This window comes from Callorhinchus milii, unplaced genomic scaffold (assembly GCF_018977255.1).
Source record: "Callorhinchus milii isolate IMCB2004 unplaced genomic scaffold, IMCB_Cmil_1.0 Scaffold4, whole genome shotgun sequence".
NCBI lineage: Eukaryota > Metazoa > Chordata > Chondrichthyes > Chimaeriformes > Callorhinchidae > Callorhinchus > Callorhinchus milii.
The window spans coordinates 19,758,065-19,772,581 of record NW_024704745.1 but is presented as its reverse complement, the minus strand read 5'-3'; the positions used below and the strand labels follow the sequence as shown (position 1 = coordinate 19,772,581).

At 41.8% G+C, this 14,517-nt stretch overlaps 1 protein-coding gene across 1 annotated transcript; it reads left to right on the top strand.

Annotated features, from left to right (window-relative positions):
• Positions 1-1,103: 1,103 nt before the first annotated feature.
• Positions 1,104-12,770, top strand: grpr (gastrin-releasing peptide receptor). Its single transcript, XM_042333834.1, has 4 exons — positions 1,104-1,161; positions 2,083-2,483; positions 9,202-9,553; positions 10,477-12,770. The coding sequence occupies exons 1-4, from the start codon at positions 1,144-1,146 to the stop codon at positions 10,873-10,875; spliced, it is 1,170 nt and encodes a 389-aa protein (XP_042189768.1). The 5' UTR covers positions 1,104-1,143; the 3' UTR covers positions 10,876-12,770.
• The last annotated feature ends 1,747 nt before the right edge of the window (positions 12,771-14,517 follow it).

Genomic DNA, 14,517 nt, shown 5'->3' with positions numbered 1-14,517 from the left:
GCATTTTCATACCAACTGCCACAAAATCTCCAGAAAGAATTCTTTCAACTACAAAGTTACTCAAATGGGACCCTGAGCCACTTCCAAGTCATCATTTATTATTGCATTTGCAATAACAACAACAATAATAATTCTTGCATTTGGAATCGAGCCTTTCATGTCCGGAGCACATCCCAAAGTGCTTCATAGGGCTATACTATGAAGTTGTGTCACTTTGTACAATCATTTTTTGTGGGAAGTCAGCTGGGTGTCTGACACATGCGGAAACTCACCACCATGCTTAAGAGGATCCAAACCAAACTGAGAATTCCATGCAACCCACCTACACATGGAAATCCCAGAGATAAGAATGGTTATGCACCCTCTCTCCCTGGAAGGACGCATCCTGCTTACCTAATTCCGGAAAACATTCGGTGCAGGATAGCGCGAGCCCTAGGCTCGGGGACCCCAGAGTGTGCGTTTGGGGGTACATTTGGAGTCTAACCAGCTAAAACCACATAGCTTGCCATTGATATCACTCTCTGGGGAAGCTTTCCCTCTGCTTGACCAGCCAGGACCATCCTACCCTTCAGAGCTCCAGCTTGCAGGGTTAAACAGGAGCTGAGTGGGATGATTCCCTGCCACCCCTCCCACCCACCCACCCACCCAATAACACCCGCTCGCTCACTGCTAAGGAATTATTTCTCGTTTCAGCCTTTCCTTTAATAGAGCTATTTTTTTTCTGAAGGCTGCCAAAGGGTATGCACTTTGTGCAGAAGGAAGAATCAGTTTGCAACATGCAAATAAATGCCAGGAGTGGCCACAGACTGATAACTCAGGAAAAGGGGTGGAGGGGTGGGTGGGGGGGGGGGGTGTCGAGCTGCCTTGCAAGTGGATGGAGAGGAGGAGGCTGGTGGTGGTCGCTTCGCTGCGTCTTCCTCCACTAGGCGGCTCGTGTGCACGTCTTAACAAGGATGCGCTTTGCTGCTCCCATTCCCCCCCCCCGCGTCCAGTTCGTTTGCACAGGGGACTGAATATTGGGGGGAAAAGTGACGCTGGTTTCGCTGTCCTGCGCAGATCCTGCGGGCAATTCACTTTAAATATTGCCTCGACGTAAAGAAAGAAAGAAAGAACGAACTCCAGGCGGCAGATCGGTGCCAAGCGATGCAGTGGCAGCAAGAGGTAGGAGTGGGCAGTGCACAGAGGAAAGTTCAAGGCAATCGAGCAGCCACACCGAGGGCACGTCAGGAGTCTCGTGTGTGTGTGTGTGTGTGTGTGTGAGAGAGTGGGGTGGATGTGTGAGTGTGAGAGTGGGATGAGTGAGTGAGTGTGAGTGAGTGTGAGTGAGTGTGTGTGTGTGTGTGTGTGTGAGTGAGAATGTGTGTGGGATGAGTGAGTGAGTGTGAATGTGTGTGTGTGAGTGTGAGTGTGTGTGTGTGTGAATGAGAATGTGTGTGGGAGTGAGTGAGTGTGAGTGAGTGTGTGTGTGAGAGTGTGAGTGTGAGAGTGTGTGTGTGTGAGTGAGAATGTGTGTGGGATGAGTGAGTGAGTGTGAGTGAATGTGTGTGTGTGTGAGAGTGCGTGTGAGTGTGTGAGTGTCAGTGTGTGTGAGTGAGTGTCAGTGTGTGAGTGAGTGTGAGTATGAGAGTGAGTGTGAGAGTGTGTGTGAAAGTGAGTGAGTGACTGTGTGTGTGAGTGAGTCAGTGTGTGTGAGTGAGTGTCACTGTGTGAGTGAGTGAGTGTGAGTGTGAGAGTGAGTGAGTGAGTGAGTGTGAGTTGTGAGCACACGTTTAATGCAACAACACCTCCGCTCCGCTCAAAAGAAGCAGAAGGAGAAAAAGCAGCAGAAGAAAAAAAATACACCATCACAGAACAGGGCAGTCGGACGAGTCTTAATTTTTTTTTTGTAAGGACATCAGGAGGCATCGCCTTTTTAACCGGGTGGAAGGGGGCACAAAAAAATAAAATAAAATAAAAAAATAAAAATAAAAATAAAAAAAATAAAATAAAAATAAAAAAATTAAAAAAATTACAATAACAGTTGAAATAGTTTCTACTGTGTGTGTGTGTGTGTGTGTGTGTGTGTGTGTTTTTTCCCCGCAGTCGGAATTAGCTGATGCCATGACTTCGGAGGAGTGGGAGCAACTGGGACTGAACACGTCTGAGGGCAACACCACCTCTCGGGAGTCCAGCCCGAGCCCGGACTACCTGTACGCCATCCCCGCCGTCTACGGTCTGATCGTCCTGATCGGTCTGATCGGCAACGCCACCCTGATCAAGATCTTCCTCACCGTCAAGTCCATGAGGAACGTGCCCAACATCTTCATCACCAGCCTGGCCCTGGGAGACCTGCTGCTGCTGCTGACCTGCGCCCCGGTGGACGCCAGCAAGTACGTGGCGGACGAGTGGCTGTTCGGCCGAGTGGGCTGCAAGCTCATCGCCTTCATCCAGTTAACCTCGGTGGGGGTCTCGGTCTTCACCCTGACAGCGCTCAGTGCCGACAGGTAGGTAGGCGTCCATAGCACCCTGACACCCTCCCTCCCTCCCACCCACCCACCCATCACCCTCCCACCCTCTCCATCCCTCTCCTTCACCCTCCCACCCTCTCCATCAGCCTCCCACCCTCTCCATCCCTCTCCATCAGCCTCCCACCCTCTCCATCAGCCTCCCACCCTCTCCATCCCTCTCCATCACCCTCCCACCCTCTCCATCCCTCTCCATCAGCCTCCCACTCTCTCCATCAGCCTCCCACCCTCTCCATCCCTCTCCATCACCCTCCCACCCTCTCCATCAGCCTCCCACCCTCCCACCCTCTCCATCAGCCTCCCACCCTCTCCATCACCCTCCCAACCTCTCCGTCACCCTCCCTCTCTCCCTCTTGGGCTGAGGTCCCTCTGCCATCTCAGGAGCCAGAGTCAGAGGAATGTGGTCCAAGGGTTCAGACGGGGGTTTGGGGTTTAGTTTGGAAGATGGACCCGACTTTGTTGCTTTGCAAATCCACAACTTGTCTGATTTGGCAACTTCTTTCCTCTAAAAGCTCCAGTCAAGAGACCCATCTGATCTGCACAAACGTCCCCCCCCACACCCCCCCCCCCCCCCACACACACTTTTTTTTCTCTCTCTCTCACTCTCACTTCTCAGTTTAATCGAATCAAAGCAAAAATGGCTCAGTGTTGGAATTATTGGTGGTTTGCAAAACAGGGTCAAACTTGTTTGCAAGCGGGGAAAAGAGAGAGGGGGGAGGGGGGGGGGGGGAGGGGGGAAGCACCACCACATCACCAGCGGATACGATGAGAGTAAAAAAAGAGCTGTCGGAATCTGCAAGACAACCTGTCCCTTTGCTGCTGAGAAACATCCCCATCCCGATGAGAAGTCGCATTTACGTGGTTAGATCGGCTCCAAAGTGACTCCCCCTTTAAACCTGCATGGAAATGCTTTAAACAGGCGACTCAGTTTTAAAAGCAAAAGGAAAAAAAAATGAGATGAGGTTAACCTCAACCAGCGACAACTCATTGGGAGCAACGTTGGGCAATGTTTTGTTTCGCTGCTGTCAACAATTAAACATGATACTTCTGTATGGATCTCGTCACTTGAAAGACCATATGGTACATTAATCCCCCCCCCCCCCACCCTTCGATTTTCCCATTACTAGTTGTTAACTAATCCGTTGTTGGTCGATTGGCGGATCGCTTTCCCCGAAGTAATAATCCCTTGAGATAAAAAACAATCCCCCAAAAATGTGGTCACACAATCCACGACTGTTTGTGGGACACTGCTGTGCGCAATTGGCTGCTGCGGTTCGCCCGCAAAATATACAGTCAATTCACTTTACGGTGTATTCCGTGAAGTGCTTTGAGACGTCTCGAAGACGTGATAAGGCGCCATATCAAATGCAAGGATTATTATTAATATTGATCCTTGCCCTAGCTGCCACTGTAGCCAAGCCCTTTCAGAATAGAAACACCTGCTGAACAGTTACCTGAACAGTGCTGCCCGTGACGGTTGTTTCCAAAATCTGGAAAATATCCATTAATATTATTAGTTGGTTTCCAGGACTTTCAGAGTAAACTCTCTCTGACCTGAATTTTTGCCCGTGTAATTAAATCAGCGCACAAATCGAGTGTGGTGTTTCGCCAAAGTGGTGCAGGAAATTAACCTTTCACTGGGGTATGATTCTAGCCCTGCAGAGAAGGGATCTCCAATAAATTCAGCCCTCCTAAAAAAAAATTCTTGCCTTCATTCAGAATCTCCACGTTTCCTTACAACAACTTGCATTTACGCAGGGTATTTGATATAACTACAGTAATGTAACTGTAAAAAGCCTAATGTAGTAGAATGTCCTTATTATAATAATATATAATAATAATTCTTGTGTTTAATATAGCTTTTTCTTGTGGTGTTGAATAGTCTCAAAGCGCTTCGCAGAATTTTACTATAAAGTGGAGTGCCTGTGTATTTTGTAGGTAAATGGGCAGCCAATTTGCACACTGCAATATCCTACAAACAGTATGAAGTGAATGACCAATTTGAGGGATTGTTGACCAGGACAGCAGGAGAAACTCTTCTCTTTGCGAATAGTACAATTGTACCTTTAACATTTACCTAAACAGGCAGACAGGACTTCAGTTTAATGTCACAAATGAAGAATGGCACCTCCAACAATGCAGAATTGTACAACGTATTGTGCAGAAGTGTATATTGTGTGATTGACTGGTAATCATAACGTATAGTTAGCAAAAATAAGAGTACATGTGAATTAAGCTGTTAAAGAATTTGGGGTTTTCCAAATTGTAAATGGGACAGGATGTTAGGTCACAAAATTAACAATATCATCTCCACTTTAACCTGATTACGAATTTTAAAACATCACATTTTGCTTATTCTTGACTAGATAGACTGATAATTCACTTTATAAAGCTTCATATTTTATATAAACCTCTGAAAGGGCTTCTAAACTATTGCAAATAATAACATAGAATTTATCTAGTCAAGGTTTTGGCTTCGAGAATTGTGTTGATGTTCATATCTACAGCTCACAGTCTACGTTTGCTGCAGACACAGATAGTTTGTAGCAGGCATTTCTCCTCAGAGCATGTTTAGCTCCTGGAAGACAACTCTTACTTCCCTCCCCTCAGTAAGGGGAGATACTGTATATTTTTTAGATATTAACTTGGAAAAGGTGAAGGACTGAGCAGACGCATCAGAAATCTAACCTTGTTCTACATCCAGTCCCAACTCCGTTGCTTAGGGAAGACCTTCATGGAGAAATGCTGTGTTACTATTTACAGTAGTTTAGAACAACCTAGGATGTAGTTAAACTATAGGATGCAGTTTAATATAGTGCCTATAATGTCAAAATGTTTCAAAACATTTCATAAGGAATTCATGTCGCGTGAGTATTTGTGGTTGAGCATGGCGGCTAATTTGCAACAAAACAACTTGCATTCATATAGCATCCTTCACACAAGGTAGTGTCCCAGTGTGCTGTACAGAGGCAAAGTTGGATGCTGAGGAAGGGAGGGGGGTGACAGTATACAGAGAGCAAGGTTGGATACCAGGAGTAACAACCTTTTCTCTTTGAATTGTGTCACAGGATGCTAAATGTCCACCTGAACAAGCAGCTGGAATCTCAGCTTAATGTCTCCTCCAAAAGAAACTTCTGACAATGCAGTTCTCTTCCAGCATTGCACCAGACTGTCAGCCTGATCTGTGACTTCAGAGTCATGACAACATGCTTGTCCCACAGCTTTCTGCCCCAGAGGCAAGCGTGCTACCAACTTACAAGGGAAAGGATAAACTGCGTTACTGTAGTTTCAAAATAACCATCCCTGTATCAGCACTATCAAAACAAGTTGCTGTCAATGATTTGAAGTGTTTGCAGCTAAGTGTCTTAGGTCACCATGATCCAGCCCTAAATTGAAGTGCTGTACATGTAAGAGGTAGACGATAGGAAGTGCAAAACTACCTTAGTCAAAAACAAATTAACTTTCAAATATTTCATAAATATCTCATTTACCATGGTTTATTCCTTTCATGTCTATCCTGCATTCTTAAAAGAAGTTGCAGAAAACTTCCTTTAAAATGTTAATAATAATCCTTGCATTTGATATAGTGCATTATATCACTTCATTGAGACATTTCAAAGCGCTTCACAAAGAATACTGTAAAATGTGTTGAATGTATATTTTGTGGGCGAAATGTGACAGCAGTGTCCCACAAACAGTCGTGCATTGTTAATAAGCCTGAATTGAGCCAATTCTGGATGTTCTAAAATACTAAGAAAATAGTGTAAATCTAGACCAAGGTGGATTTCTGACCCATAGTCTCCAATAATAAAACTCTTCCCACTTCAACGTCACATTAAATGTGTGGAGACTTGTTAAAGTGTGCAAACCCCAAATAGGCGTTTTGCACCTGTGAAACCTATTGGATACACAGAAATAATAGTCTTTAATATTATTCTGAGTGTGGCTGGCCTTGCCTTTTGTCAACCTCTGCAAATACTCTTTGGAATTAGGTAACCAGGTGCGTTCCTCCAGGGAGATAAAGCACATTCCCAGGCACAGGGAAATGTCCATGTGTAGACTTTGATGGGTTTCAGTATGAGTCAGACACTTGCTTGACCAAACAAACCTGCTTTTGTTATTCAAAGGCTAAATTGTATTTCCCCAGAATCTTGGGGTGAAAATTGCAGCAAAATAATGTATTTTCATTCTACGACTCAAAATAGTCTTAAAATTAATTTATTTTTCCTCTGTCATTGTATTTTGCAGTTCTCATTCTCGTATAATCCTCCCTAGAGATCTTCTTATAGCCCAAAGTTTGCATTCTTAAAGTTATTTTTGATCTTAGTCTTCAATGCAGTTGTGTATCTAACTGTACAATGATATGCAACAAGTACTGCTAGAAAGGTGAATTCCTGACACAATCAATGACATTTAAGGCTCAGAATTTGCTGGTGAAATAACTTGCTCTGAAGAGAAATTCAATGTAATTGACCATGCTGTGCTTTCTTATCTACTGCTGTAAGGATGTCCCTTTAAACTTTTCATTCAGGCATTTAATAGTATTACCCGCACAACAACAACAAAAATAAAGTTACATTTGTATAACGCCTTAGATGTCGGGAGGAAGTCCTAAGGTGCTGAAAACAGTCCTGAATGTTTCCAAGTTTTTCAAATAATCATCAACTTAGATAGGAAAGTGAAATCAAATGTAATGTGCTTTAATAATACACTCATACTGGTAGAAATTTCACCTAGGTTCAGATTCATTCTATTAATGTAGCATTTCACTCTAACTTTGAAGCCCATTTTGTGTAGTTCCTCCCGACGTGAAAGGCGCTATACAAATGTAATCTTGTTGTTGTTGTTGTTAAAAGCAAGTTACAAAAAACTTCAAAATTAAGGCTTTATAAATTCTATTTATAAATAGATTTTCATAAATTCTGTATACTCTGAAATGTATAGAGTTAATTAATAGAGTGAATGTAGACCCAGGTGGAATTTTACCCAGATAGTTCGTACAGATTTAAACACTTTTAAAGATACAATACTGTAATAATAATAATCTTTGCATTTGATATAGCAAAGTGCTTCACAGAATATTATGAAAGTGATATTTTACACTTATTTAAAATAGTATAAATATTATACTATATTAGTATAATATATAATATGTGGAGTCCTGTAGCTCAGTGGTTAGAGCACTCGCTTTGCAAGTGAGAGACCTGAGTTCAATTCCAGGGCGAAACCTTGGGCAAGTTTCCTTACTCCACACGCCTAATAATAATCCCTCCAAAAAAAAAAAACAATAATTAAATTGGTCATTTTCAATCTACGACTGTTTGTGGGACATTGCTGTGCGCAATTGGCTGCCGCGTTCGCCCACAAATATACAGTCAATTCACTTTACAGTGTGTTCTGTGAAGCGCTTTGGGACGTCCTCCCGACGTGAAAAGCGCTATATCAAATGCAAGGATTATTATTATTATTATTATTATTATTATAGTAATTAGTATATTTTGTGGGCGAAACACGGCTGCCAATTATGCACAGCAGTCGTTGATTGAGTGATCAATCTTTTAAAAAAATGTTTTGAAGGGATTATTATTGCCAGAAAAGCGATTCACCAATCAACTAACAATAATCGAATGGGTTCCTACTTACTGCTAGGTAAACAGAGGTGTTGGAGTAAGGAAACTTGCCCAACATTTCGCCCTGACGGGAATCAAACACAGGCCTCGCGCTTGCAACGCAAGTGCTCTACCACTAAACTACAGGACTCCACAATATCTATACCTCTGCTGTGTCATACCAATACATTCTCCTTCAGGTCTTTAGTTATGTTCAGTCTCCACATCATGCTAACGCATCCTTGAGGGCTAGTTTTCCTACTTCATATCATTAACAAGCTGCATTAAAATTTAGTTCAAGTTATATAAATCAAAACAGCTCGCCAGGTGTCTATTATTCATTACATATATTGCTAGCCATGTTGCAGATAAGATGCGAATTTACAGCATAAGGTATAATTGAAAGACCTGGAGCATGCACAAGTAGGTTATATTAATGTCTGTGAGATAGTGATGAGAGGTAACTCTTTGATGAATTACATTTCTAAATACTGTTTGGCATTTGCCTTCTCCTTAATTGGAAAAGATCAGAGAATGTTCTATGACAGACAGACTGACCACATTGAACATAACCACATTGTTTAAGCACTATTGTTATTATGTTCAAAGTGCTGCATTCCAATTTACTAGCTTTACAAAAGCTACCTTCCAATAATTGTATCTCAGATTGTTCTTCTTTCTGTATGAGAACACGGGTTACTTTCATTTAACTATGCCTTTGGTTGCAGCACTACAAATGTTAATCTAACACTCAGTAGTTTGAATCTGTTAAAATCCTATTCGGGCAAATATCTGATTCAAAATATTGTCATAATAGCAATATAAAACAACATTATTTTGAAAATGTTTCTAGTATACATCATTTATATGCATATTCTTTTTCAACGCACTTCTTAATCAATAAAACAAGTACTGTTTCATAATGGGAGAGAGGGGTTATAGTCAATAATATTTGATTTTTAATAGGTTGTGATCATACATGCTTCTCTAAATAACACATCTAATAAGCCCTCTGTGTGTGGCAGGTAATTCATCCAAATAGCAATATCACAGTATTATTAATCGTTGCTCATTTACTAATTTTGCAGGTACAAAGCTATCGTCAGACCCATGGACATCCAAACTTCCAATGCACTCTTGAAAATCTGTTTAAAGGTGGCTCTCATCTGGATCGTGTCAATGCTGTTGGCTGTTCCTGATGCTGTCTATTCAGATCTGTACTCTTTCTATGAACCTCATGTTAACAAATCATTTGCCGCTTGTGCCCCATACCCCCCCGATGATGAGCTGCACCCTAAGATCCACTCCATGGCATTTTTCCTGATTTTCTATGTTATTCCACTTTCTATAATTTCCGTTTATTATTTCCACATTGCCAAGAACTTGATCAGGAGTGCTTACAACATTCCAGTAGAGGGCAACCAGCACATTCGGAGACAGGTAAGACTAGCTTCCAGCGGGATAGATTTCAGTACTGATAATCTAAACTAATGAAGCGACAGTGTCTGTGTGTGTGCATCAGCCAAGATCTCAATAAACGTTTGACGTAGAGACATAATTTGTACCTCATTGGAAAGGTCTTGCAATCCGCGGGTCTCATGGGCATACCTTTTTGGAGGGATTTCCTATCGTTGATGAGCTATATTTAAAATATGCTTTAATTAAGCTCCAAAATCCGAGGTATGTATGCATCAAAGTAGCGACAGAGTGATACATATGTACTGATATATTCTGCAACAATGTAACGACAGAGAAAAGCATTGGCATTTTTGTGGGATTTTTTGGAAGCGCGGACTAGTCACTGGGGTCAGGGAATCATCCCACTCAGCTTCTGTTAACCCTGCAAGCGAAAGCCCTAACTGGTAGTGTGATCCTTACTGGACAAGCAGTGTGAAAGCTTGCCAGACAGTGCTATCAATGGCAAGCTCTGTGGATTCAGCTGGTTGGACTCCCATCGCTATCCCAATTCACACTCTGGGGTCCTGAAGCCTTGGCTCTTGCTGACCTTTGCCTAATACTTTCTGGAATCAGGTAAGCAGGATGCATCCTTCCAGGGAGAGTGTGCACATTCCAACAATCTATTTCAGGAATTTCCACGTGTAGGTGGGATACTTGAAATTCTCAGTTTGGTTTGGATAGTCTTAAGCATGGTGATGGGTGTTCACATGTGTCAGACACCCGGCTGACCAAAATTAAAATGCAGAACATTTCATCAGAATACTAGTTGGGTTGGGCAGAGTTCATTATGAAGGAGATTTAACTGGGCTGTAATGAATTGAGGCCCTTCGATCTGTATTTTCAATTTCCAGGATTGTTACTGCATCAGATGGTTCTACACAATCTTTTTTTCATTTTATTTACAGATTGAATCCAGGAAAAGGCTTGCAAAGACAGTGCTAGTGTTTGTGGGTCTTTTTGCTCTCTGCTGGCTTCCTAATCACATCATCTATCTATACCGCTCCTACCGTTATGCACAAGTAGACACCTCCTTAATGCATCGAGTAGCCAGCATTTGTGCCAGGATTCTTGCTTTCACCAACTCCTGTGTTAACCCTTTTGCTCTCTACCTTTTGAGCAAGACCTTCAGAAAGCAATTCAACAACAACCTGTTCTGCTGCAAGAGCCACTTCCTCATTCGCTCAGCCAGTATGAGCAGGAGCACCACAACTTCACGGATGACATCCCTCAAAAGCACAAACCATTCGGTGGCAAGCTTTAGCCTAGTGAATGGCAACTTTGTTCACCAAGAAGGTTGCGTCTAACCATACAGTGTACATCCTGCACTAATTTTAGCAATCATAATCAGAGCAGGGGCCTTACACTTGGAGATAGGATGTAGAATGGTGTGTCTGTGGGTTTGTGGCAAAGATGGTGGCTTGATTATAAAGGGTGTTCGCTATTGCATTTGCCAACTGAGATGAATGCCAGAGTTGAAACAGTTTCTTCCAGCATTCTGTGAGTATGGAGAAACCGTCCCTCAAAAGCACAAACCATTCGGTGGCAAGCTTTAGCCTAGTGAATGGCAACTTTGTTCACCAAGAAGGTTGCGTCTAACCATACAGTGTACATCCTGCACTAATTTTAGCAATCATAATCAGAGCAGGGGTCTTACATTGGAGATAGGATGTAGAATGGTGTGTCTGTGGGTTTGTGGTAAAGATGGTGGCTTGATTATAAAGGGTGTTCGCTATTGAATTTGCCAACAGAGATGAATGCCAGAGTTGAAACAGTTTCTTCCAGCATTCTGTGAGTATGGAGAAACCTTGAAGTATAGTAGACCCTCCCTATTAGCAGGAGAGCAACAGTCATGCTGATGGTGTCTCAATGATGTACCTCATAAGCCAAGTCATGGGAGGTGTTAAATAAATATGTTACGGAGGAGTGTTATAGAGAGAATTTAGATTACTTTGTTAGAGAAACAGCCATAGGTAATGCACTTTGCACCACAGATCATGTTAAAGATATGTTGTGACGAATCAGTGACATATGCTGGAGGCAATGGCGTAGAGGAGAGGCTTTAAATCAGGGCAGTAAGGTGATCTTACAAGTTAGAGTAACAATAGGATGTGGTTTGTGCCAGAGACCCTCCTCCATGCTTTGAGCCTTACCAGTGTGGGATAGCACTGAGCAGATGATAAGCTCTTCCCTACAGGAAAGGAAAAGATCAAGAGTGGGCAAGTACTTAGAGCCTCATTTAGAATATCATAAAAAAAGGAGAGGGATAACTTTATTGTCTGAAAAAAAACTGTTGCAAAAAGGTACAGTACATCAGAGGCTTCCACTGAATTGGAGGTTGTGATACATGTGAGAGGCATGTTATATCAGGGGTTATAAATCCCCTATATCTCAGTGGACAGATGTTTGCTTACTAACGAGAAGGCCCTAGCTTTGCACATTGGTGATGCTGAATTAGCCAAACAGCGCCTAAAAGCTTCAGTAATCCTTTGTGTTACGGAAAGGATCAATTGGCCTGAGTGCTATTCTGTCCTGCTGGAAATCCATGTATATGGGACTGGGTTAGAACATGATAAGCTCAACCATGACATCTTCCTGTGCCACTGCTCAATGTTCAGGTTTCTTGTGTGAAAAAGGAGCATTTGGGTGAGAATCTGTCAGGTTCTAGCAGTTGAACAGGAATGAGTTGTACCTCTAAGAAAGAATGAGTGATAAGAGGAAAATTGGAGAGGATGGTGGAAAGGGAAGAGGTTTGTAATATTTATTTCAGGACTGTGGTGCATGAGAGATCCATTACATTTACTGATGCTATTTTAAAATAGAAGAATGTGTGGTATATTGCATATTGATTTTAGTTCATGTTATATCAGAGAACTTGGCAATATCAGATGTTGTGAAGTTTGAGGCAGACACATAGTGAGGCACTACTGTATTAACCTACTTGCTTCCACAGGTTGACAAAGACAGTAAAGAGAATAAAATTAGTAAAGGCAGCAATGGCTGGCTGGCCTGACTACACTTTACACAGTGGGATGGCTTTGGTTAGGATCTGCCACTCAGATTTGCTGGATTGGGACTGTTGCATTAATAGGAATTGGAATTGGAATTGGAGATGATTAAAACAAAACATAGTTGGTAAGTAAGCTGATTTTCTAACTGATGAAAGTAAGGTCTTACCCAAGCTGTAAGTTTAAATATCTATTACGGCAGATAGTTCCCTTTATCATTGTCCTGCCAGCAGTAATTCTGTCATTTTTTACATATATATGTAATAAAAATACTGCCAAGGCCTTGTTAGATAATGTGATCCATTGACTTAGTATAATTTCGGAGCAATTTATAAAAAGTCCTTTGTAAAAAGACCTTTAGAACGATAGAACATCAGTCATAGACAATTGGAGATTATAGTGTGACAAAAGTCTTTTGGCATCAAAGGTAAACTCTGGCATCATTCCTACTATCCTGTGGAAAATCCAGCAGCGGATCAGTACTAGATCCTGTAACCCCCTGTTGTGACCAAACATTCATTCCAGCCCAATTTATGCAGTATCTGAAAATAATACGATGGCTAATACTACCAGTAAATCAATGCAGTATCCGTTTATATTATTGCTTGAACCAATTAGCATTAAACTCCTTTTTTAATATGATATTGGCTTTATGCTTGTATTCATTCTGGTAATTATTGGATGACCAGCCAGAATATCAAATTATACAGAAATAAGCTGCTAAGTCTCAGGCTGGGAGAAATGCTTGGTCATCTCATTTTCTGTAATCGCTGCGTGTTCATCAGTGCTGAGCTTTGCTGTTAAAGTATCTGTAAAATGTTATCTGTGGAAAGCATACCAACATTCACTGGAGATGTAGAGATACCCGAGCTTTAAATACTAGCAAACTTGAATTTCTTCAACACTATTCTGACTGAAGAATATCCTCTGTTTCTTGCTACACAAAAAACTTTGATAAATGTTACAGAGATCTGAAATAATCATCTTTGACATTTTAAAAATAGAAGTAGGATACGTTAAAGTGCATGCCAGAAATTGTTAAAGGTAATTTGTGTTAAATTTTTTATATATATGGGGGGAACGGTTAGAGTTAAAAGAAGAAAAATAGATGCTTCATATTTCATCTGAATTTATACTTCGTTATGCATCTTGCCAATAATTCTCTGTGGACATATAACTGAAACAAGTCATATTTTCATCCTTGTGACATCATGACAAGATAACTCTGAAGGTGGCTGATTTAGGAAATGGAAACGTCCCACTGATAGCATGGTGATTCCTCTTGACATAAGCATTAATGCGGCCAAAAAAAATCTAATCCGAAGAACAGCACCTCCAACAATGCAGCACACCCCCAGCTCTGAATTGGGAGCGTCATCTTAGAAGTAGAGGTTTGAAGCCCTGACGTAGGGCTTGAACTCAGAACCTTCTGACTCAAAACCAACTGAGGCAGCCTGACATAGTAACAGTATGTTACATTTGACTGGCATAAACCCTGCTCCAAAGAAACAGATGTAGATTGTAGAGTTCTTGTGAGTTGGCCATGACGTGCCGTTAGTTAGAAACAGGATTCCTGATTACCGACTCTCGGTTGCTTTTAGTGGTTCCCTTTGTGAAATTGCATTTTTTCAGTTACATTGCTTCTACCAAAGTAAGACCTATGCTACACCTGACCTAAAATACTGTATAGGGCAATATAGCTTAACCTCAGTGAAGGTAAGCCTAGTTTCACTGCGGCTGAAATGACTCATGAGTTGACACACCTAACAAAAGCCAAAGCAGGTTCGAAGTACTCCGAGACAAACCTGGGTGTGTAGGCATGACCTCAACACTGAAAGTTAATGCCCTGACAAGTACGATGATCCCAAATGAACAAGTACTATACCATGTCACATAGATACATTTTTTTTCAAACAGACACTTGGACCATTGGTATTGGCT

Coding starts and splice junctions, on each gene's coding strand:
- grpr (XM_042333834.1), top strand. Junction 2,484..9,201: donor ACAGCGCTCAGTGCCGACAG/GTAGGTAGGCGT, acceptor CTAATTTTGCAG/GTACAAAGCTATCGTCAGAC. Junction 9,554..10,476: donor ACCAGCACATTCGGAGACAG/GTAAGACTAGCT, acceptor TTTTATTTACAG/ATTGAATCCAGGAAAAGGCT.